The 24,806-nt window shown below is 63.7% G+C and overlaps 1 protein-coding gene across 6 annotated transcripts in view; it reads right to left on the reverse strand.

Moving 5' to 3' along the window:
* Positions 1-272: 272 nt before the first annotated feature.
* LOC149524257 (coagulation factor XIII B chain-like) overlaps positions 273-24,806 on the reverse strand; it is a 38,780-nt gene continuing 14,246 nt past the window's right edge. The window contains exons 2-12 of one of the 6 annotated variants that reach the window (XM_089779492.1): positions 24,185-24,373; positions 23,489-23,668; positions 22,102-22,284; positions 18,723-18,905; positions 18,169-18,357; positions 15,715-15,894; positions 11,029-11,211; positions 7,326-7,440; positions 2,608-2,669; positions 2,034-2,099; positions 445-777 (exon numbers count right to left, since the gene is read on the reverse strand). In XM_089779492.1, the coding sequence (XP_089635618.1) occupies positions 773-777; positions 2,034-2,099; positions 2,608-2,669; positions 7,326-7,440; positions 11,029-11,211; positions 15,715-15,894; positions 18,169-18,357; positions 18,723-18,905; positions 22,102-22,284; positions 23,489-23,668; positions 24,185-24,373 (1,535 nt within the window). In that variant the 3' untranslated portion in view covers positions 445-772. Of the gene's footprint in view, positions 2,100-2,607; positions 2,670-7,325; positions 7,441-11,028; positions 11,212-15,714; positions 15,895-18,168; positions 18,358-18,722; positions 18,906-22,101; positions 22,285-23,488; positions 23,669-24,184; positions 24,374-24,806 lie in introns of those variants that run through there. The other 5 variants (XM_089779496.1, XM_089779494.1, XM_089779495.1 and 2 more) reach the window with 5 other exon arrangements.

The following is a 24,806-nucleotide window of genomic DNA, read 5'->3' on the forward strand; positions in this document are numbered from 1 at the left end:
GGCTCTGCGGGCTTCTGGGGGTGGAAGCTCTCCTGCAGCCCCCCAATTACTCCCTCTCCCCAGATGGCAGCCTGCGGCAAGTGCAGCCGGGCTGATGGCCGAGTGGTGTGATGTGCCCAGTGTGGGCACTCAGGGCACTCCAAGCCAGAACTTCTTTGGAAGCGGGGCACCCCTTAGAACTGTGTGTCCGGGGTGGGGGTCGGGACCCTTTAAGCGCAGCCCTCGGCTAGCCTGAGACAGCAGCTCCATGCTCTAAGTCCTCCTTTTATGCCCTGCCGGCACTGCTTCCGGCCATCCTTAAGCCCTGTTCAGAGTCCACTCAATGTGGACTTACTAGTTCGAACTAGCAAAACGCTAGTTCGAACTAGTTTTTAGTTCTAGACGCGTTAGTTCGAACTAGCTTAGTTCGAATTAACTAATTCGAACTAAGTTAGTTCGAACTAGCGCTGTAGTGTAGACGTACCCTTATAGACTAACCGAAGTGTAGGAGCCTGAGCTTTCGTGGGCAAAGACCCACTTCGTCAGATCCTCTGGGGGGTGTCCTGTCGCAGCCGCGTTCACCCGCAGAGGGGGCCTCCCAAACGCCAGCTCGTGCGCTGACCCCCACGGCGTCCACAGCTCCAGTCTCCTGTCAATGGGCCCACTTGTTCTCATTGCTCTTGGCTCCGGTTGCGCCCGTCTCCTGCCGCTGCCCGTGCCCCGAGGGGCTGGTTCCGCCTCGTCCTCGCTCTCTCGGCAGGGCGAGCCATGGAGCCAAAGGGGGTGCAAGGACCTAGTCTGCGAGATACAACGTGCCTGCGTCAAAGGACTTGGCCCCACGTCTGGCTGGCTTTGGACAACGTTAAAACTGCCCGTGAGAAAATGAACGAGCTGGGGCTACATTTCGCACCGGGCCGGGCAGGTCGGCAGCCGGGCCCCAGCCGGGACGGGCCCCGTGTCCCCCGCCCGGCTCCCGCGCTTCCTCTCTGCTCTCGCCCTGCGGAGGTGAGGCAGGGCCGCACTGAGCCAAGGCCCCCTCGGGGTGAGCAGAACCCCCACCCCCTGCCCCACGCTCAGAGGCCTCTGTTCCTCCTCCGACCCCAGGCCCTGCCCCCCACCTGCAGCCAGGGGGCTCCCGGCCGGCAGGGCGCACAGGGACCCAGCGCAGCGCAGACTGGTCAGCGCAGGGACCGGGAGCAGCCAGGGCAGCCCAGCCTGGGGGGAAGGGCCCCAGGCTCCCTCCTGCTCCAAAGGCCCCTGAGAAAGAGCCCACACGCCCAGCACCCGGCCCTAGCCCTGCAGCCAGCCCTGCCCCTCCTTTGTCCAGCGTCCTGGGCCCACAGGGTCACCTGGTCGCGCCCCCGCCCAGGCTCAGGTTACAGGGAGCTTGGCCATTGCCTAGGGGACGGGCTGCGCTTACTCCCCCTGAGTCACCCCGAAACCCCCATCTAGACAGCAGAGCAGTGCCCAGGGAAACTGAGGCGCACACACAGGGGTACTGCAGGACAGCAGACCCCCCCGCAACATAACAAAGGCAGCAGAGTGACTCCCCGCAGCCAGCCAGGCGCTCAGCCAGCGTGGAGCACCCCCGGCTCAGTAGCCGCCCGGGCACAGCTGAGCAGAGCTCATTAGCACAGACACCGGAGACGCTCCCAGGCTCCCCGAGTCTCAGGGCAGGCGAGGGGCTCGCTGCCAGCTGCCCAGCCTGACTCCCCGGCAAACAGGCCTCCGGTCTCTCTTCTCCAGGGCCGTCGGCTGGCTCCTCGCAGGGTGGGCTCCGGCCCCAGCTGCCAGGGCACTGAGCATTGGCCACTGTCTGTGCCCGGCAGCCGCTCGCAGGCCCACCTGCCCTGCAGGGCCTTCTGCAGTGATTCACCCCCTTGCCCACGCCCTGGCCTGGGGAGTGGGAGCTGGAGCTGGCTCCTCGCAGGGCAGGGCTGAGCATGGCTGTGGGGGGCAGGGCTGTTCTGGGACCCCCTGGGCCCAGCAGAGGCGGGTCAGGCCCGTGCCCAGCTGGGGGCTGCAGGTGGGGCCAGGGTGCCGGGCGTTCCTACCTGCAGCGCCGTGCGCCTGCGTCTGGAGGGTGCAGTAAATCTCCGAGGCGTCCCGGGGCTGGAGCACTGCGGAGAGACGGATGCCCAGACCCTGTGCTGAGCAGACGCAGGCAGACTGGCGGCAGCAAGGGGCTGGGGGGGGGAACATTGGCACCTGCTCTCCACTGGCTGCTAGAGCGGGTGGCCCTGGGAGCAGCCGGGGAGAGATCCACCCAGCTCCCGGCCCAGTGGAGTCGCCCGGAGCTCCTACCAGGGGCACTGACTCGCCGGCCCCAGGGAGCGGCTCAGGACAGACCAGGGCTAGGCAGCATCAGTCCCGTGCTGCCAGGGGATGCTCCGAGCACGGGGTCTCCAAAGGGTCCATGCGCTGCCTCTGGCCCCTCACCCAGCAGAGCCGGCAGCCGGTCCCTGCTCCCCACCACTCCCCTCCCTGGCTGGTTCCCAGGGCTCTAGGCAGGGGGCCAGGTCGGGTTCCAGGGACTCGCTTCCCCTCTGCCGGTGGCTCAGCCCTGGGGCAGGAGCCCAGGCGCAGGCGGCCCTGGCGGGGGCTGTGGTGGGGACGGGTGGCTCCTACCTTCGTACAGCGCCATGTCCCCGGCGTCCTTCGCAGGGTGGCTGGCCGGAGCCTGGCGCTTCCTGGGGAAAGCAAGAGGCAGGTTCTGCGCCACGGGGCTCAGCACCCCTCCCCCGAGCAATACTGGGGCCCCCGGCACAAAGAACCTTTGGGCTCTGTGACGGGGGGGGGGGGGGCGTGTCTGCTCCTGTGGCCCTGCGCCCACTGCCGGGCAGTCGCTGGTGGCTGTGCTGGGGGTGACCCCTACTGGCCGGTGTCTGTAGCACTGCCCAGCGGGGGGCAGTCCCTGGGGGCAATGAACCTAGACCATGACTAGAAACTTCTCCCCTGGCCGGGGAAGGGGTTTAAACAAAGGGGGGGGCTGCCTGGGGAGGAGTGTTCTGGGGTCTGGAGAAGGGGCAGGCTGGGCTGGGCAAACAAGACAAGGGACTAAATCGGCTACTGGGGCTCAGGGGCCCAGGGGGTCGGAGGCTGCCGGCCCCTCACTCCGATGTCCACACCAAACCCGGGCTGGGCTGTATCTCGGAGCAGCAATAACCCCTCCCCATTCGACTGGCTGGCGGAGTCACATCTGGCTACGGACGGGGTGCAGGGTCGGGGGTCCCCGACGCCCCATCACAGTAGAGTCAGAGGTGGGAGGCACTGCACCCTGTGGATGGAGCTTCCAGCAACGTCCGGCCGGTGAGCCTGCAGCCCGGGGACCGGCGGGGAGATGCCTACACCCGACTCCTGAAGGCAGACCTTGTGGGGCTGTGCAGAGACAGGGGCCTGCCCGTGGGGGCAGCAAGCAAGGCCCAGCTGATTGCCCACCTGGAAGAGACTGACCCGTCCAGGGGCCTGGACTCTGTCCCAGCGGGGAGCAGCCAGACCCCCCCGGGGAGCGTCTCAGACTCCGGGTCTGTCTACACTACCCCGCTAGTTCGAACTAGGGTGGGAATGCAGGCAACCGGAGTTGCAAATGAAGCCCAGGATTTGAATTTCCCGGGCTTCATTTGCATAAAGCCGGGCGCCGCCATTTTTAAATGTCCGCTAGTGCGGACTCCGTGCCGCGCGGCTACACTCGGCTACACGCGGCACGGACTAGGTAGTTCGGACTAGGCTTCCTATTCCGAACTACCGTTACTCCTCGTTTCACCTCGGAAGCCTAATCCGAACTACCTAGTCCGTGCCGCGTGTAGCCGCGGGGCACGGAGTCCGCACTAGCGGACATTTAAAAATGGCGGCGCCCGGCTTTATGCAAATGAAGCCCGGGAAATTCAAATCCTGGGCTTCATTTGCAACTCCGGTTGCCTGCATTCCCACCCTAGTTCGAACTAGCGGGGTAGTGTAGACAGACCCTCTCAGACCAGAGGGAGGGCTGGAGTCCACCAGAGAGACGTGGCGCCCACCAGGCCACGCTCCACCAGCAGCGGTTTGTCTGTGCAGGGTCCCTCCCGGCAGAGCTGCAAAGGCTGGAGATGGAGCTGCGGCTAAAGGAATTGGAGGTACAGGATTGAGAGGGGCTGCGGCAGCATGAGCGGGCCGTGGCAGAGTGGAGGAGCCAAGGGGCCCCAGCTGCAGCGAGTGGGGAGGGGCCCAGGGGGCCTGGGACAACCAGAGACTTTGAGACGCTCATGCTGGCCCCGGGTAAAGGCGTGAACTACACCAGAGTGAGTCTGTGAACTGCACCGGATCCCCCCAGCGGACCGGCTCCAGCAGCTCCCTCCCTTGCTGAATCAGGAGGCCGCAGGGGGCTCAACCAGCTGGAGGACCTACAGCCAGGGGATTACAACCGAGTCAAGGAGGCCCTGCTGCACAAGTTCGGGCTGACCCCCGAGATGTACAGGAAGAGGTTCCGGGGGGTACAGAAAGGGCCACGGGAGACCTATGTGGACCTGGCCTCCCGCCTGGCGCAATACTGCCGCAAGTGGGTGTCTGGAGTCGGAGCCCAGACCGCAGGGGAGCTGCTCAAGCTGGTCCTGATGGAGCAGTTCTATGAAGCGTGCCCACCCAGCCTGGGGCCGTGGCTCTGTGCCGTAGTGGGCAGGCTGTACCCTGTGCGTGGGCTGTGGGTGACCCCTACTGCCCTGTATTTGTAAGCACTGCCAGCCGGGGTGTGGGTCACGTAGACAATGACCCAACCAGTTCTGAGGGCAGGGACTGACCAAAGGCTGGGAGTGTTGGGGGAAGATTCAGTTTGGGATGAGGGGAAACCATGAAGGGGACGGACTAAGGAGGGGTTGGGAGTCTAGGGGCCCAGGGACCCATCTCAAGGGGGCTGAGGCATCCCGGCCCTGACTCCTGTAACCACCTCACGCCCATGCTGGGCTGTACCCTGGAGAAGCAGGCTGTACCCTGGCAGGCGGAAACTGTTCTGGCTGCTACAGGGGTGCAGGATCAGGGTGAACCCTGACACGCCGTCACAGGCTTAAGGACCGGAGGCCAGAGGACCCCCAGGAGGCCGGGAGGCTGGTGGCTGAGTTCACGGAGAGCCGGTCCGGGTGTGAACGGGAGTCCCGGAGAGAAAGGGAACCGCGCAGAGACCGGATCTCGGCTGAGCGATGGAGAGAGTCAACTACGAGGTGAGCCCAAGAGACAGGGACCAGCCATCCGCCCCCCAGACACACAGCCAGGGCCTGGATAGAGCCGGCCCGAAGGGGCCCACAGGACCTAACCTGCCATCGCAGCGGGCACAGAGGCCGCAAGAGGGCTCAGTGCCCCAGGCACCAGGACAGGTCCCACGACCGAGACTTTCCAGGGTTTACTGGCTGGGGCTGGGGGAAGGGCAGGGGCTGGCAGGCAAACCCCAGCTCAGAGTGGGGGGAAGGCCTTGTGAGGTGGTGGGGAGTTTTGGGGGGTCGGGGGGGTTGCACATGGGGGGCTCAGTGCCCAGCAGTTACTGGTTTAATGTGACAAGGGGGGGAGTTTGTTGTTTCACAGAACAGCCCAGAGTAGGAGCCGGGGTGTCTGGTACCCTGGTGCCCCCAACCCTGCTTGGAGGACACGGCCGGTTCTGGCCAGAGGACAGACAAGGGGCGGCGGGGGGGGGGGGAGACCCCGGCGACCGGCCCAGCTGGTCCCAGCGAGGGGAGAACACTGGACGGGGAGGGAGGGGAGACGAGAGGGGCCCAGGCGACCCTCTTACCTGGGGAGAAGACAATGGATGGGGGAGGGGCTGTTTCTGAGGGTATTGGAGGCTCTGCGGGGAGACTGGGGGTTGTTGTTTTCGGGACTGGGGGCAGGGCAGGCAGGACTCAGCCGGCTGCAGGGGAGGCTGGCATGGGGCTGAGGTCCCAGCCGACTGGCCTGAGGGATCCTGTGCTGTGTTCAAGGCTCCATAGCCCCTCCTGTTTGGTGCTGGCTGGGAGTCGCTCTGCGCTGGAGAACAGCGGGGCACTATTCCTTGTGGGAGGGGAGGCCCAGGGGTCCAGAGGGAGGGGACCCCCCCGAGGGGCTCACAGCGGAGCCAGGTGGCTGGAGGCCCTGAGAGGCGCTGTCCTGGAGGCGGAGGGACAGCCCCCCAGGTGTGTGTGTGTGTGTGTGTGTGTGTGTGCGGGTGCGGGTGGTGCCCAGAGAGGGATGGGGTCTCTGGGGGAGGCAGCTAGGGGATGGCCCAGGCCGGCTGGACACCTGAGTGAGGTGGAGGATTCAGGCAGGTGACACTGCCCGGGAACAGGACGAAGGAGGGGGCGGGGCAGCTTGGAGGGCTGAGAGTGAGTTTAGTTTTTTGGCTGGCTGGGGGAGAAGGGAGCCTGGGGGGCCGGTGCTCTGGGGGCCCCCCCTTTCCCAGAGATGGGTGGTACTGGCTGCACCTGCTCCCTGCGCTGACCAGTCTGCGCTGCGCTGGGTCCCTGGGACCCAAGAACCCTGGTGTGCCCTGCTGGTCGGGAGCCCCATTGGGGTGGGGGGCTGTGACAGCTGGGGAGTGTCTCAGGCCAGCCCTGCCATGGGGCGGGGAGCGGGCCGGCAGGGGGGACCCGGGCGAGCTCCGCAACAAATCAGAGGTGGAGGAAGGGGGCTTGGTCTGTCTCCGTGCTCGGGGGAGGGGAGGCCTTAGGGTCCAGTGAGGCTCGGGGCAGAGGCCTGGGGGTGGGGGCTGGGGGTGGGCTTGAGCTCACCTGGCCGGCACTGCCCAGCCTCTCGGATGGGCTCTGGGCAGAGACGGAGCAGGGAGCAGATGAGAGAAGCTGGGGGGGCAGGCTGGGGCAGGTGAGGGAGGCTGGGGGGGCAGGCTGGGGCAGGTGAGGGAGGTTGGGGGGGCAGGCCGGGTGGGGACTGGCTGGGGCGGGTGAGGGAGGCTGGGGGGGCAGGTGAGGGAGGCTGGGGGGGGCAGGCCAGGTGGGGACTGGCTGGGGCAAGTGAGGGAGGCTGGGGGGACAGGTAAGGGAGGTTGGGGGGGCAGGCCGGGCGGGGACTGGCTGGGGCAGGTGAGGGAGGCTGGGGGGGCAGGTGAGGGAGGTTGGGGGGGCAGGCCGGGCGGGGACTGGCTGGGGCAGGTGAGGGAGGCTGGGGGGGCAGGTGAGGGAGGTTGGGGGGGCAGGCCGGGCGGGGACTGGCTGGGGCAGGTGAGGGAGGCTGGGGGGGCAGGTGAGGGAGGTTGGGGGGGCAGGCCGGGTGGGGACAGGCCGGGCAGGGGGCACAGGGAGCTGGCTACTCGGATTAGCCGTGGGTACAAAGAGCGGTCTGGGGAAGCCCAGAAATCCCAGGCCGTGAGGGTGGACGGGGGTGAAGGCACTGACCTGTGGCACACACAGCACAGCAGGAGCAAGGACCCTGCAGCCAGGATCACCAGCACCACCGGCACCGCCACGGCCACCACTGCTGTACCCCCGGGCTGGGGGGTCCAGGCCTCGCCTGCAACCAAGAGCAGCAGGTCAGAGAGAAAGCAGGCCCCTGGCACAGGGACTGAGTGCACCTGCCCCGGGCAGCCAGGGCCTTCTGCAGGGCGTGAATGCGGCACAGAGCTGGGCCTGCTGTCCCAGAGTCTGGGCAGAGCCGCCCCGCTGGCCCGTGGCCTTGGAGCAGCCTCGGCAGGCAAAGCCGGGTCCCACAGGCCCCAGACCTCAGGCTCTCACATTCCTGGATGTTAGCGCGAGCTGGCAGGTCACTGGTGCGTCTTTGCCCCACGTTCAGTGCAAAGTGTTTCCCTGCATGTGGTTGAGCATTGGGCAGGGCCGGGCCTGTGGACATGCTAATCAGCGAGGCCCTGTGGGACAATGGCTCTCAATGGGCCAAGGACACACCTAAAGAATGAGGGCGGACACCTGAGAGCTGCCAGCAGGGGACACAGGGACAGGCCGCTGGCCAGGTGACCTGCTGCAGCCAAGAAGGGACCAGGAAGGATGTATGAAGAGTCCATGTGGCTGACTCCATCTTGGTTCTCAGCTCAGCACTTCATCCCAGAGGCAGCAGAGCAGGGATCGAAGAGACAGGAAGACCTGTGGACCCATCCTGATCTAGGATGCTGTGACGTAGTGGGGGTATCTGGCTGGGTTCTATGCTGGCTCTGTGGTAACCCCCACTGGCTGCCGTCAGTACCGCGGCCCAGCACGACAGGGGATGAGTCATTATGCAAAGAGGGTCTCTCAACCTGTCTGACCAGCTACCCCCCAGGGAGAGAAACAAAGAAAGGTGGATGCCGCCCCTGGCTGGGGGCAGGGCTGGAAGAGAGTTAGTTAGTCTGTCTGGGTATGTCTACACTACAGCGCTAATTCGAACTAAGGCATCCAGACAAAAAAACTAGTTCGAATTAGCATGTCCACACAGAGTGGACCCTGAACCGGGGTTAAGGATGGCCGGAAGCAGTGCCGGCAGGGCATCAGAGAAGAACTTAGTGTGGTGCTGCTGTCTCAGGCTAGCCGAGGGCTGTGCTTAAAGGGACCCGACCCCCACCCGGGACAGACAGTTCTCAGGGGTGCCCCACTTGCAAAGCAGTCCTGGCTTGGAGTGCCCGGAGTACCCACACTGGGCACATCACAGCACTTGGCCATCAGACCGGCTGCACTTGCCGCAGGCTGCCATCTGGGGAGAGGGGGCAATCGGGGGGCTGCAGGAGAGCTTCCACCCCCAGAAGCCCGCAGAGCCAGCCCAGTCCTCCCCATCAGGGGCTCGTACCCCATTCCTCCCTCACCTCCTTCCACTTACCCTTCCCTAGCCCCCCTTCCTGATGTACAAAATAAAGGACAATTGTGTTCAAAAATAGAATCTCTCTCTATTGAACAAAACTGGGGGAGACTGGGAAAAGGAGGTGGGAGAGGGGAAGAGAGAGGGTGGGAGAGGGGAGGGCAACTACAATGACCAGGGGTTGGGAACAGGTCCCATATGAAGAGAGGCTAAAGAAACTGGGACTTTTCAGCTTAGAAACGAGGAGATAGAGCGGGGACAGGATAGAGGTCTATAAAAGCATGAGTGGGGTGGAGAGGGTGCATACAGAAAAGTTCTTCATTAGTGCCCATAATAGAAGGACTAGAGGACACCAAATGAAATGAATGGGTTGCAGGCTTCAAACTAGTAACAGAAAGTTGTTCTTCACAAAGCAAAGAGTCAACCTGTGGAACTCCTTGCTGCAGGAGGCTGTGAAGGCTAGAACTGGAACAGAGTTTAAAGAGAAGTGAGATAAAGTGATGGAGGTTGGGTCCATGGAGTGCTGTTAGCCAGGGGGTAGGCGTGGTGTCCCTGCCCAAGGTTTGTGGAAGGCTGGAGAGGGATGGCACGAGACAAATGGCTTGGTCACTGTCTTCGGTCCATCCCCTCCAGGGTCCCTAGTGTTGGCCGCTGTCGGCAGACAGGCTACTGGGCTAGATGGACCTTTGGTCTGACCCAGGACGGCCATTGTAAGCTCAGGGCTCAGGGTTGGGGGTCTCAGTGGACCCCCTTGATTTTCATGCACACCTGCTCCTGGGTGGCCAGGCTGGCAGCTCTCCTGCCCTAGACAGCCACTTTCCTGTGCCTAGTGCGGAGGTCGTGGATGAGGTCCACGATGTCCGCACTAGACCAGGTGGGCGTCCGCCTCTTGCAGTCCTGGGCAAGCTCCCGGGAGCTGCCAGCCTGGTCCCGGGAAGAGGGGGAGGGCTGGGGGGCATCGGGTGGCTGGCTCGAGCCATGCGAGGTGCAGGGTCTGCTGGCTTGGTGCTGGCAGGCTTGCACCTGGCATGGGCACCGTAGCCAGCCCGTGCCCCTTTAAGGGGTCCAGGGCCGGGAGGGGGGCAATAGAGTTTCCCTGGTGTTGGCCAGAGTGGCCACCAGGGAAAGCTGGGGAGGGCTAGCCTCCCACTAGTTCGAATTAAGGGGCTACACACCCCTTAATTCGAACTAGTAAGTTCGAACTAGGCTTAATCCTCGTAAAATGAGGTTTTCCTAGTTCGAACTAAGCGCTCCGCTAGTTCAAATTAAGTTCGAACTAGCTGTTTGTATGTGTAGCGCCTATCAAAGTTAATTCGAACTAACGTCCATTAGTTCGAATTAACTTGTAGTGTAGACGTACCCTCTGGGATCATGGAGGAAGCAGCCTAAGCAACAGGCTGGGGGGTTTAGAAGCCCAGACCCCCCCATATCAAGGGGGGCTGAGGCATCCTAGGCCTGCCCTGGAACCAGATTCCGTCTGTGCTGTATCCTGGAGAAGCAATAAACTCCCTCTGTTCTACTGGCTGGTGGAGTCTGTTCGTGCCACTTAGGGGGTGCAGGAGACGGGGGAACCCCAAGAACTTTTAAGCCAGCAGTTGTGACATCGCTGCTAGAGCCTGCATCGAGAACTGGGAGATTTGGTGCATGTAACGTACTATCCTTTAACAACCTCACTCTCAGGCTTTTCTTTCCATTAGTAATAAACCTTTAGTTGTTAGATGCTAAAGGATTGGCCCAGCGTGATTTGTGGGTAAGGTCCAGAGGGTAAATTGACCAGGGATCTGTGGCTGCTTTCTTGGAACCGGACAGAACTTGTTCGGGGTAGGTGGGATTGGGTGCTGGGACCCCCCACCTGTGTATAAGGCCCGGGGCCATCTGGGGCACGGATATTGCTGGGGTGTCGGAGGGGTTTTGCTCGGGAGGCTTCAGGCAGGCAGCTGAAGCGCTCTGTGGGACTGGTTTGTTGCCTGTTTGGAGAGGTCACCAGTCGGGGGCTGTAAGGAGCCCCGGATTTGAGCAATTCGCCCTGAGCGGACGCCCTCAGCTGTGCCCAGACACGGCCCGGTCCGTCACAGCTCTCTGCTGGCAGCAGCCTCTGCCTCGTACGGCCTGGCCCGGGCTGCCCGCCCCGGGGGGTTGGCGGAGACGCTGGGCGTCAGGCTGCCGGCGCCGGAGACAAGGGGCCCATCCCTGGACAGAGGCTGCGACGCCCACGTGGATGCTGGGGGCTAGTGCTGGGGAGCGGCAGGCGAGGCGCTCGGGCGCTGGGGGAGGCTCGAGGGGCGCCGGAGCCCTGTGGCCTCAGGGGCTCACACTCACCAGTGCAGGCGGGCGTCCCACTCCACGTGGTCTGGCTGCCCCGGTGCAGGCACCTGATCTTGGGCAGCGAGGGCTGGAACCCCGCAGGGCAGCTCCAGGTCACCGAGTCCCCTTGGCTGTAGAACGGCTGCTGGAGGGTGAACTGGACCCTGGAGTCCTGGGTCTCCGGGGCTCGGCACTGCTCTGTGCACAGGAGGGAGGGGCTGGCTCAGGGTTTGAGCAGACGCCTCCCAGGCACATGGGCTGAGCCCCGTGGGCTGCGCCGCCCCACAGGCTGCCGGCTGCCCCCTCCCAGGGGCCCAGGCCTGTGCCAGCCGGTCCCCCTCGGATTCCCCACCCCTGGGCCGGGACGGCTGCATTAACCCCCCTGCCCAGGGCTGAGCCCCACGCGGGCAGCTCAGGGTGGGGGGAGGTTGGGGGAGCCCGCTGTGCCCTCTCCAGCCTGGGAGACCTGCCCGCTCGGTGTGACGTAGTGGGGGTACCTTGCTAGGGCTGTGGGCGACCTCTGCTGTCTGTAGCAAGACCCAGCAGGGAAAGGGGGAGCCATTATGCAAAGGTGGCTCCAAACTGGTCTGACCATGGGGAGAAACAAAGGAAGGTGGATGCTGCCCTGGCTGGAGGGCAGGGCTGGAGAAGTGTGGGTTAGTTCCTGGCTGGAAAGCAGGGAATAAGGAGCTGGGGAGGGGGCTGGGACTCCCCTATCTCAAGGGGGCACTGAGGCCTCTTAGCCCCAGTTCCTGTAACCAGATTACATCTGTGCTGCGCTGTGCTGGAGGAGCAATAAACCACCCTCAATTCTACTGGCTGGGAGAATCTGTTCATGCCATTTCGGGGTGCAGGAGACGGGGGACCCCAATGTGCCGTCACACTCAGCACAGAGCCGTGCTCGGCCTGGGGGGCTGGCGGAAACACGGAGCCTGCTGCTGCGGGGCGGGGAGGGAGGGAGGAGTCCGACAAGAGCAGCAGGAGCCTCTGGCGGGTGGCCGAGCCGCAAGCAGGACCTGGTCTTGCCAAAGAAACGTGTCTCCAGCAAGGGCCGCGAGCCCTGGTGTGACGTAGTGGGGGTACCTGGCTGGTTTCTATGCTGCTGGCTCTGGGGGAACCCCCACTGGCTGCCGTGGGTACCACGACCCAGCAAAACAGGATGAGTCACTATGCAAACCAGTGGCCAGACACCCCCCCATGGAGAGGAACAAAGGAAGGTGGAATGCGGCCCTGGCTGGGGGGCAGGGCTGGAAGAGAGTTAGTTAGTTGCTGTCTGAGAGCATGGAGCAGAGCCTAGGGGAACGGGCTGGAGTTTAGGGGCCCAGTCTCCCCCCAACTCAAGGGGGCCTGAGGCAGCCTAGCCCAGCTCTGTGACCAGATTCCATCTGTGCTGTGCTGTATCCTGGAGAGGCAATAAACTTCCTCTATTCCACCGGCTGGTGCAGTCTGTTTGTGCCATTTCGGGGTGCAGGAGACGGGGGACCCCAACGCGCCGTCACACTGGTGTCAGGGGTGGGATGCACTGCACCCCGTGGATGGAGCTTCCACCGGCGAGCGACAAGGCGCCGTAGAAGCAAGAGCCCTGGAGCCAGGCGTGCTGGAGACAGAGCGAAGCGGTTCCTGGGAATCGTGGGGCGCTGCAGCACTAGACTGGTGAATCTGCACCGAGGAGCCCAGCGGGCAGATGGCCTATGCCCGACTCTTGAAGGCAGAGCTGGTGGGGCTGTGCAAAGAGAGGGGCTTGCCTGTGCGGAAAGCAACCAAGGCCCAGCTGATTGCCCAGCTGGAAGAGAATGACCAGCCACAGGGCCAGGATCTTGTCCCCAGGGGAAGCAGCCAGACCCCCCCCGAGAGTGTGTCAGGCTCAGAGAGGGGGAGGAGCGCTGGAACCCACCGGAGAGATGAGACAGCGTCTCCCGGGAGGCCTGCAAGTAATAGCCCATCTAGGGCAGGGGCCAGCCCAGCGGAGCTGCAGCGGCTGGAGATCCAGCTGCGGATCAAGGAATTGGAAGTAGAGGACCGAGAGAGGGACCGCCAGGACCGAGAGAGGGACCGCCAGGACCGAGAGAGGGACCGCCAGGTCCGAGAGAAGGACCACCAGGACCGAGAGAGGCAGCGACAGCATGAGCTGGCCATGGCAGAGCGGAGAACCGGCGGGGCACCGGCTGCGCCAAGTGCGGATGGGCCCCAGGGTCCCAGGACTGCCAGACGCTTGGAGAGGCTCGTGGTGGCCCAATTGAAGGACATGGGCGACATAGACGGGTTCCTCAGTGCCTTTGAGAGGGCCTGTGGACTGCAACGGGTCCCCCCAGCTGGCTGGCTGCAGGAGCTCGTCCCCGCACTGAGCCAGGAGGCGGCCGGAGTGCTCAGTCAGCTGGAGGACCTACAGCCAGGGGATTACAACCGAGTCAAGGAGGCCCTGCTGCACAAGTTTGGGCTGACCCCCGAGATGTACAGGAAGAAGTTCCGGGGGGTACAGAAAGGGCCACGGGAGACCTATGTGGACCTGGCCTCCCGCCTGGCGCAATACTGCCGCAAGTGGGTGTCTGGAGTCGGAGCCCAGACCGCAGAGGAGCTGCTCAAGCTGGTCATGATGGAGCAGCTCTATGAAGCGTGCCCACCCAAACTGAGGCTGTGGCTCAAGGACCGGAGACCAGAGAACCCCCAGGAGGCCGGGAGGCTGGCGGATGAGTTCACGGAGAGCCGGTCCGGGTGTGAACGGGAGTCCCGGAGAGAGAGGGAACCGCGCAGAGACCGGATCTCGGCTGAGCGACGGAGGGAGTCAACTACGGGGCGAGACCAAGGAACAGGTCGTCTGTGCCCCAGAGAACCAGCCAGGGCCTGGACAGAGACAGCCCAAAGCCTAACTTGCCAGCGCTGTGGGCAAAAAGGCCACAAGAGGGCTCAGTGCACCAGGTCCCAGGACCGGGGACTTTCCAGGGTTAACTGGCTGGGGCGGGAGGAAGGGCAGGCTGCCCCAGAGGCAGGGGCTGGCAGGCAAACCTCAGCTCAGAGTGGGGGGAAGGATGCTCAGTGCACCTCCCCTGGGAGGCCTGACCCTCAGGAGGCGGATTTCTCCGTGTACCGGGTGGGGGCAGGACGGCCCCTGCGGAGCGAGTGCCTCATACCCCTGGAGGTGGATGGTAGGAAGGTGACGGGCTTCTGGGACACGGGGGCGGAGGTGACTCTGGCCCGATCCGACATAGTGGCCCCAGAGCGGATACTACCCCACACGCAGCTGACCCTGAAGGGCATAGATGGGTCCCCGTTTAAGGTGCCTGTAGCCCGGGTGCATCTGAAATGGGGGGCGAAGGAAGGCCTCAAGGAAGTGGGGGTGCACCCGCACTTGCCCACCGAGGTGCTGATGGGGAATGACCTAGAGGAGTGACCCCATGAATCCCAGCGGGCTCTAGTCACTACCCGGAGCCAGAGCCAGCGGGGGGCTTACAACGTGGGTCCAGGGAAGGACTCCTGGCAGCAGCCTCAGGGTCCCATCCCAGTGGACACGGGGTCCAACCAGGCTGGCCTCCATGCAGCTCAGCCCCGGGGGAGAGGTGGCCAGGAGAGATTCCTGTGGGAGCGTGGACTCCTGTTCCGGGAATGGCTTCCCCCCAGGAAGGCGAGGGCATGGAGGGTCCAGCGGCAGCTGGTCGTCCCCCGAAAGTATCGCCTCCAGCTGCTGTATTTGGCCCACGACGTCCCCGTTGGGGGCCACTGGGGGATCCGGAGCACCCGGCTGAGGCTGCTCCAGCACTTCTATTGGCCGGGAATCTTTACAGCCGTGCAGCGGTACTGCCGGTCCTGTGACTCCTGCCATAGGGGCGGGAAGGCCCAAGACAGTAGGAAAGCGGCTTGGGGGTCTCTACCCCAGATAGAGGACCCTCTGGGCTTGCTGAGAGAGCTATGGGAGGGGAAGACCTCCCTGGATGGAGCATCGGGGATGGAAGCCGCCCTGGCTGTCCAGAGAAGGCTCGCTGGGCTCATGGCCCCGGCCCGAGAGACCCTGGCCAGAGATCAAGGCCAGCGGAAGGGTGGGTGTGACCCCCGAGGACAGGCCTGTGCCAGTCGCCCTGGAGCGGGGCGGCGAGTGGACAGAGGGAAGCCAGCTCATGTGGGTCCTCGCCACGGCCGGCCCGAGTCAAGGGGAGCACCCATGTCCCCAGGGCGGGTTCCCACGCAGAGGACCCAAACTTCCCTAGGTCACGAGCGGAGTGACCCTGCTCAGTTCGCTCTCGGAGGGGGGAGAACTGTGACATAGTGGGGGTATCAGGCTGGTTTCTAAGCTGCTGGCTCTGGGGTGGCCCCACTGGCTGCCGTGGGTACCACGACCCAGCAAAACAGGATGAGTCACTATGCAAACCAGTGGCCGGACACCCCCCATGGAGAGGAACAAAGGAAGGTGGAATGCTGCCTTGGCTGGGGGGCAGGGCTGGAGGAGGGTTAGTTAGTTCCTGTCTGGAAGGCAGGGAATAAGGAGCTGGGGAGGGGGCTGGGACTCCCCTATCTCAAGGGGGGCACTGAGGCCTCTTAGCCCCAGTTCCTGTAACCAGATTACATCTGTGCTGTGCTGTGCTGGAGGAGCAATAAACCACCCTCAATTCCACTGCCTGGTGCAGTCTGTTTGTGCCATTTCGGGGTGCAGGAGACGGGGAACCCCCAACGCGCCGTCACACAGGGGGAGGGCGTCGGGCTCCCACTTACCCAGGCAGGCGACAGTCGTGTTCCAGACGCTGCGGCTCCCCCGCCTGACGCAGCTCATCGCGGGCTCAGAGGGCTCCATCCCCGCCGGGCAGCTCAGGGTCACCAGCTCCCCCTGGCCGTAGAACGGCTTGTTGGGTTCCAGCCCCAGAGGCCAGGCCACGCGGGGCTTGGGGCACTTCTCTGTGGGGAGAAGGGGGCAGGCCCTAGAACGGCGAGATTCCGGTCCCCACGGGAGAGGGCCCGGCCCTGGCCAAGGAGCTGTCTGTCCGGCCCCTGCCCCGCGCTGGGCTCCGGAGGCAACGGGTCCCTCGGCCCAACAGGCCTGGGCCAGCGCCCACACAGACGCCCGCGGGCACCGGCGCTGAGGGGCGGGAGCTCCAGGCCCGGAGCAGCAAAGCAGGAAATAGGGGGGCTTAGCCCCCATCAACAGCCCTGCGGTCAGCCCCTCCCCACCCTGCCCAGCCCCGACCCCGCAGAGCCGTTACCCCGTGTCCCCTTCCCCCTTCTCACAGGCCACTCGCCCGCCCCGGGCCCAGCCCACAGCTCAGGGCCCTGTTCCCATCCGATGGGCCGGGAGTCTGGGTCCTCGTCCCCCCTGCTGTACCCCGGGGGGGGGCGCTCTGCTCAAGGGCCAGGTTTTCTCTGGCTTTTAGTGTTTCCTGCACCTTCCCCCCCCCCCCCGGCCCTCCTGCCCCACCCCAGTACAAGCTGGACCTGGCTGGAGGGGGGCAGGCAGCGTGTGCATTGGAACACAGGCGGCTGTTCCATCTCCTCCCCTCTCCGCTGTCTGCACGAACCCCCCAGCCGCCAGGCCCACAGCGCACACAAGCCTCGGGGCAGCGCTCGCAGCCTGGGCTAGGAGAGCACCCGAAGGCCAACCCCAAACCCCGCTCAGCCGGCAAACCAGCCACATGCTGACGGGAGCGCCTCTGTCCCCCTGCACCACGCACCCCCAGAGCCTCCAGCCGAGCACACACGTATCCCCGACACCCCGTATGCACCCCGTAACACTCATCCACACACAGACACACCCCAACCCCCACCCACAGCCCTGCACACCCCTCTGTCACGTTACTGGATCTTAAGGGGAGCAGCCAGCTCACTGCTGCACCCGGGGGGTTGCCCCAAAGTCTGTACAAAGGGGCCACGTGAGGTGTCACATGAAAGCTTCTGTTCTGTTGATTATGTGTGTGTGATTCATGTACCTGTATGGTATCTGTGTGTGGAGCTAAGAATAAATACTCTGTGTTGATGCTGGAAAATTCTCTGTCTGCGGCTGAGCATTGGGCAAGGAAAACTCAGCCAGTGGCCATGCTAATTAGCAAGGGGATAATGAATCTCTAGGTGCCGATACACACCTCAGGAATGTGACTGACACCTGCAGACCAGCATGGATAGGTTGTTGAACCATGTGACCACCTCTGGCCAAGAAAATGCCAGGAGAGGTATATAAGTGCCATGTGGCACCTTCCATTTTGGTCTTCAGCTCAGCTCTTGATCCCAGAAGCAGCCTAGCAGGGAACCACGAGCCAGGAAGAACCGTGGACCCGTCCTGACATAGGATGTAACCAGAGACTGCTAAGCCTGCAGTTATAACGTCTCTGCTAGAGCCTGCATCGAGAACTGGGAGATTCGATGCATGTAACGTACTATCCTTTAACAACCTCATTCTCAGGCTTTCCTTTCTTTTAGTAATAAACCTTTAGATGGTAGATTCTAAAGGATTGGCCCAGCGTGATTTGTGGGTAAGATCCAGAGGGTAAATTCACCTGGGATCTGGGGCTGGTTTCTTGGGACCAGAAAGACCCATTTGGGGAAAGTGAGTTTGGGTTCTGTAATCCCTCACCGGTGTATGAGGCCCGGGGGTGTTTGTGGCACGGATATTGCTGGGGTGTCGGAGGGGTTTTGCTTGTGAGGCTTCTGGCTGGCAGCTGAAGCGCTCTGTGGGACTGGTTTGTGGCCTGTTTGGAGAGGTCACCAGTCTGGGGGCTGTAAGGAGCCCCGAAGTTGAGCAATTCGCCCTGAGCGGACGCCCTCAGCTGTGCCCAGACCTGGCCTGGCCCGTCACACCCTCCAGCACACAGCCTCCTGCCCTGGGCACAAACGTATCCCCATAATACTTAGCTGCACCACTTGTATACATGAACCCACCACACACCCCACTGACAGCCCCACACACCCCTCCAGCACGCAGCCTGCAGCCCCGCCATGCACCCCACACACACCCCTCCAGCACACAGCCTGCAGCCCCGCCATGCACCCCACGCAGGCTGTGCGCCTGCCGCCCCACACTCTTGCTGTCACTTCAGGCCCTGCAGAGTCTCTGAGCTGAACACTCAGCCCATAAATCCGCCCCCAGGGAGGTGCGGAGCCGCTGCCGAGCCCTGGGCCTCCCTGGGTGCGGAGCCCCCCCCCCCCCCCGCCCGTCCTGCAGCCCGTGTGCACAGAACTCACCCACGCAGCTCACGTTGCCCGTGTCCCACGCCACGCGGCCAGCCGTCTCCGTGCAGCGCACCCAGCCCGGGTCCCCCTCGTACTGCTCCTGGCGGCAGGTCGCCAAAACCTTCTCCCCAGCGGCAAACTCGGTCTGTGCGGAGAGAGCCGAGAGCAACGGGGGCCACTTCTCTGCCGTCGTGCAGACCCCTGGAGGGAAGAAACGTCCAGTCTTGGCAAGGGCAGCTGAGGGGACGGGGCAGATGGCGGCTACCGGGCGTCCGGGGACAGAGCTGAGCCCAGGGGAGCCTGGCGAAACCAGCGCAGCAAAGGCCGGGGGAGGCGAGAAACATGGACCAGCTAGTGAGGGGGAGGCCCTGAGGCCCCAGGCCTGCTATGGTCTGGCTGAGGGCCCTGGGCTTAGGGATGGTTGCTGGCCCCAGACGGGAGGCTGAGAGGCCCTGCGAAGGGGAGGGTTTTGGGGTTCAGAGTCCATCCCCAAGACACCGAAAGGTCCTGGCGCGTCGGCTGCCAGCCCAGCCCCTGTGCCGGGTGCCCGGGGGGCTGGCGCTCACCCTGGCAGGCGGGGGTGTCTCTCCAGACGGCCCGGCTCCCGTTTCTAACGCACTGGGTCGTGGGCGGCGACGGCCGATACCCCGCGGGGCAGCCCAGCGTCAGCGCGTCCCCGGGGGCGTAGAACGGCTGGTTGGGTGTAAACGTCAGTCTGGGGTCCCAGGCTCCGGGGGTTTCACACGTTTCTGGGTGTGGAAGACACACGGGGAGACTCTCAGAGCCGTGGAGTCATGTGACCTTCCCCAGGCAGGATGGGCCTGATCCTGAGCCTGGGCCCCCCAGTTCAACAGGGGCTGCGGGGATCCGCTCCCCAGGGCTCAGGCCTATTTCCCCCCTTTCTCTGCAGCGCTCGGGGGGGGGAGTCACCCCACGGAGTCACGGGGCGAGGGGGGGACACGCTGCCTGAGCAGAGCCTCCGCCCTCCCTGCCACCGAGCTCTGCCCACCCAGCGCCCTGGCACCTCCCCGCAGGGACACTGCCCCCGGGGCCTGCCAGTGCCTGTGGGGCTAGAAGGCCGGAGCGGGGCGGCCCCTTTAAAATGCACCTCCGAACCCCTCCACAACTCCCCCCTCCCGCCCCTCCTGGAACACCCCTCCCAGACACCCCACCCACAGCAACGTCCCCGACAGCTATCGACACCCCCACACACGCTGTGTGCCGGCCAGCCCCCGCCCTACACACACCCCCACCCCAATCAACCCCCCCACACATACTGTGTGCCAACCAACCCCCGCCCTACACCTCCCCACCCCACACTCCCTATCGACACCTCCACACACGCTGTGTGCCAGCCTGCCCCCGCCCTACACACCCCTACACTCCACATTGACACCCCCCCATCACGTTATTGGATTGTGCAGGGAGCAGCCGGGTCACTGCTGCACCCATGGGGGGGGGTTCGCCCCAAAAGTGGTACAAAGGGGCCATGGGAGGGGTCATAAGAACATAAGAACAAACAAAAGCTACTTTCCTCTGATTCTGTACCTGCTCTTCATAGACCTGTACAATGTCTGTGTGTGGAGTTAGGGGTCTGTACTCGGTGTGGAGACTGGAATTCTCTCTGAGTGTGCTTGAGTAATGGGCCGGGAATGTTTGCCCATGGACATGCTAATGAGCAAAGCTCCAGGGAACAATGGGCCTCTGAAGGCCAAAGACACACCTGGCCACTGGCCATGGGAGAAACCAGGAAGGAGGGATAAATAGGCCGTGTGGCCGACTCCATGGGGTCTCCAGATCTGCTCCTGACCCCAGATGCGGCCTCGCAGGGAATCACGAGCCGGGAAGAACTGTGGACCCATCCTGGCATAGGATGTGCACCAAGGACTTTTAAACCAGCAGCTGTAACATCTCTGCTAGAGCCTGCATCGAGGACTGGGAGATTCGCTGCATGTAACGTACTGTACTTTAATAACCTTACTCTCATGCTTTTCTTTCTTGTGATAATAAACCTTTAGTTGTTAGATGCTAGAGGATTGGCCCAGCGTGATTTGTGGGTAAGATCCAGAGGGTAAATTGACCAGGGATCTGTGGCTGGTTTCTTGGAACTGGACAGAACTTGTTTGGGGTAGGTGGGATTGGGTGCTAGGACCCCCCACCTGTGTATAAGCGGCGAGGAGTCCTGTGGCACCTTAGGGTATGTCTACACTACCCTCCTAGTTCGAACTAGCGGGGTAATGTAGGCATACCGCACTTGCAAATGAAGCCCAGGATTTGAATTTCCCGAGCTTCATTTGCATAAGCGGGGAGCCGCCATTTTTAAAACCCCGCTGGTTCGAACCCCGTGCAGCGCGGCTACACGGGGCACGAACTAGGTAGTTCGAACTAGGCTTCCTAGTTCGAACTACCATTACTCCTCGTGAAATGAGGAGTAACGGTAGTTCGAACTAGGAAGCCTAGTTCGAACTACCTAGTTCATGCCCCGTGTAGCCGCGCTGCACGGGGTTCGAACCAGCGGGGTTTTAAAAATGGCGGCTCCCCGCTTATGCAAATGAAGCCCGGGAAATTCAAATCCTGGGCTTCATTTGCAAGTCCGGTATGCCTACATTACCCCGCTAGTTCGAACTAGCGGGGTAGTGTAGACATACCCTTATAGACTAACTGAAGTGTTGGAGCATAAGCTTTCGTGGGCAAAGACCCACTTTGTCAGATGCATGTAGTGGAAATTTCCAGAGGCAGGTATAAATATACAGGCCAGGATCAGGCTGGAGATGACGAGGTGGATCCAATCAAGGAGGATGAGGCCCACTTCTAGTAGCTGATCTGGAGGTGTGAATTCCAAGAGAGGAGAAGCTGCTTTTGTAGTTAGCGAGCCATTCACAGTCTGTGTTTAGTCCTGAGTTGATTGTGTCAAACTTGCAGATGAACTGTAGCTCAGCAGTTTCTCTTTGAAGTCTGGTCCTGACGTTTTTTTGCTGCAGGATGGCTCCCTTTAGATCTGCAATTGTGTGTCCAGGAAGATTGAAGTGTTCCCCTACAGGTTTTTGTATGTTGCCATTCCTAATATCTGATTTGTGTCCATTGATTCTTTTACGTAGGGACTGTCCTGTTTGGCCGATGTATATAGCAGTGGGGCATTGTTGGCACATGATGGCATATATTACGTTAGTTATAGGCATATATTCTGGCCTGCATATTTAAACCTGCCTCTGGAAATTTCCACTACATGCATCTGACGAAGTAGGTCTTTGCCCACGAAAGCTTATGCTCCTACACTTCAGTTAGTCTATAAGGTGCCACAGGACTCCTCGTCGCTTTTGCAGATTCAGACTAACACGGCGACCCCTCTGATACTTGTCACCGGTGTATGAGGCCCGGGGCCATCTGGGGCACGGATATTGCTGGGGTGTCGGAGGGGTTTTGCTCGTGAGGCTTCAGGCAGGCAGCTGAAGCGCTCTGTGACTGGTGTGTGGCCTGTTTGGAGAGGTCACCAGTCTGGGGCTATAAGGAGCCCCGGATTTGAGCAATTCGCCCTGAATGGATGCCCTCAGCTGTGCCCAGACACAGCCTGGTCTGTCACATCCCCACACACACTGTGTGCCAGCCAGCCTCCTCTCCTACACACACACCCCAAACGCCTATCGACACCCCCACACAGCACCTGCACCTCCCACACACACTCACACACACTCACACAGAGTGCCTGGCCAGCACACCCCTACACACAAACACCCTCCCCCTCCATTGACACCCTGACACTCTGCCTGCTCCTTCTGCACACGCACCACGTGTGCCCAGCCAGTCCTCTCCCCTACACACACACACACACATACACACACACACTCACTCACGATGGGCTGCTTTGCACCATCATTTCACACTTGTCAGAGTGCTCAGGACATAAATACGCCCCCTGTGCCGGGTGCCTGGGGGGCTGGCGCTCACCCTGGCAGGTGGGGGTGTCTTTCCAGATGCCCTGGCTCCTGTTTCTAACACACTGGGTTGTGGGCGGCGACGGCCGATACCCTGCGGGGCAGCCCAGGGTCAGCGCGTCCCCGGGGGCGTAGAACGTCTGGTTGGGTGTAAACGTCAGTCTGGGGTCCCAGCCTTTGGGGATTCTACACTTCCCTGTGGGGAGAACGAGAGCAGGTGTTGGGGGTTCCTGGGCCCTGCGGCCCCCCCCCCCCCGAGTGTTATGGGCTGAGACTGCGCCCAGCTGGGCACCCGCAAGGCAGCCGGCTGCAAGGATCAGCCCCGCTCGGGACCAGGGCCAGGCGCTCCGGTGCCTTTGCCGGTCACACTCTCAGGCCATGGGCAGGCGCCTGCCGGCCGGGCAGCCCCACAGGCCTTGAGGAAAACGGGGTTCCTGGTCCCTGCTGCGCCCGCACGGGGCAGGGCCGGGAGTCGGGCTCAGAGCTGTGCACCTGCCCCCGGGATGCAGAGGGTGGGAACCTGGGCTGACTGCAGCAGGACTCTCCCCACGGCCCCTCAGCCGCCTAGAGGGAGCCCCCCAGCCAGACAACCCCCGGCCCCCGCACTCACTGACACCCCTGTGCCGGCTGAACCCCTCCCCCCCTGCACTCACTGACACCCCTGTGCTGGCTGAACCCCCCCCCTGCACTCACTGACACCCCTGTGCCGGCTGAACCCCCCCCCTGCACTCACTGACACCCCTGTGCCGGCTGAACCCCCCCCTGCACTCACTGACACCCCTGTGCCGGCTGAACCCCCCCCCCTGCACTCACTGACACCCCTGTGCCGGCTGAACCCCCCCCTGCACTCACTGACACCCCTGTGCCGGCTGAACCCCCCCCTGCACTCACTGACACCCCTGTGCTGGCTGACCCCCCCCTCCCCGCACTCACTGACACCCCTGTGCTGGCTGAACCCCCCCCCCCGCACTCACTGACACCCCTGTGCTGGCTGGAACCCCCCGCCTTCCCCCGCACTCACTGACACCCCTGTGCTGGCTGAACACCCCCCCGCACTCACTGACACCCCTGTGCTGGCTGAACCCCCATCCCAGCCCCCCGCACTCACTGACACCCCTGTGCTGGCTGAACCCCCATCCCAGCCCCCGCACTCACTGACACCCCTGTGCAGGCTGAACCCCCCAGCCCGGCCCCCCGCACTCACTGACACCCCTGTGCAGGCTGAACCCCCCAGCCCGGCCCCCCGCACTCACTGACACCCCTGTGCTGGCTGAACTCCCCGGCCCGGCCCCCCGCACTCACTGACACCCCTGTGCCGGCTGAACCCCCCGGCCCGGCCCCCCGCACTCACTGACACCCCTGTGCCGGCTGAACCCCCCGGCCCGGCCCCCCGCACTCACTGACACACGTGTGTGCACTGAAGTCCCACTCGAAGTGCCCGGCCGCCGTCTCCCGGCACGTGGCGTTGAACGAGAGCTGCACGAACGCCTGGCGACAGGTCACCAGCCCCTGGGCCCCGGCACCGAACTCCACCTGGGCCGCGTCGAACTCCACCTGCCTCGCCCAGTCATTGCACATCCCTGCGCCAGCACAGAGCCCTTGGGGTGTCCGCCCTGCGGCCTGAGCGCCCCGGCTCTGGGAGCCGGCCCCGGGTCTCACCCCCCTGCGGCCCCTGCAGGAGCCGCCCTCAGGCCCAGGGGCGCGTCGGGGGAGGGGGGACGGAGCCTGGCCGCTCTCGGGGGCGGGGCCGGGAGAGGCACCCCGAGAAATGCCGCTCACAGCCCCCCGGCCTCAGAGCATCGCTCCTGGCAGAGCTGCCCGGGGTGTCCGGCTGGGACTCGGGCCGAGCGCAGGCACAGACCCACAGCCAGCGCCAGCCGCCGTCTCAGGGTCTGGGGGGAGCGCCATGGGCTGGGGGGGCAGTGTGGGCTGGGGCTGTGGAGGGGTGAGAGGTGGGGGGGACCTGGGGGCAGCACTGGCCGGGGTCCCTGGGCGCTGCCTGCCGGGAGCTGGCTGCACCCCAGGCCTGGGCCGGCTGGGCAGGTTGGCTCCGGGCCCGGGGTGCTGGCGGGGTTGTTCCCGTCTCCCCCACTCACTCAGACACGTGACTGCGCTGATGTCCCAGACGGCCCCGCGGCCCCTCAGCTCCACGCAGGTCGCAGGGAACGGCCCGGCCTCCGGCTCCTCGCGGCACCTCACCCGCACCGTCTCATTGACCCGAAACGTCTCCTGCTCCGAGGGAAACGTCACCTTCGCGGTCCAGCCTCCCGCCCTCCGGCACGTGTCTGTGGGAACGACAGGCTGGGGGCTGGCTGGGACGGAGCCTCGTGCCCGCCTTAGCGTCACCGCGGCCGGCTCAGCCCAGGCAGCAGAACTGGCTCCCAGCCCCCCGTCCTGCCCCGGGGCCAGGGGACGTGGGGAGCCAAGATCCTGAAACTTCCCAAGAACAAACAATAGAGCAGAGTCCACGGACAGCCGGCCTGTTAGCATCTCCCCCGCCCCCGCCCTGCCTTTCCTCCACCTGCACCCCCATTCCTGCCCTTCCTCCGCCTGCACCCCCATTCCTGCCCTTCCTCCGCCTGCACCCTCCCGCCCTGCCCTCCCTCTGCCTGCACCCCCATTCCTGCCCTTCCTCCACCTCCTCCGCCCCCACCCTGCCTTTCCTCCGCCTGCACCCCCATTCCTGCCCTTCCTCCACCTGCACCCCCATTCCTGCCC

Source organism: Pelodiscus sinensis, chromosome 6, assembly GCF_052426305.1.
Source record: "Pelodiscus sinensis isolate ZL-2025 chromosome 6, ASM5242630v1, whole genome shotgun sequence".
Taxonomy (NCBI): Eukaryota; Metazoa; Chordata; order Testudines; family Trionychidae; genus Pelodiscus; species Pelodiscus sinensis.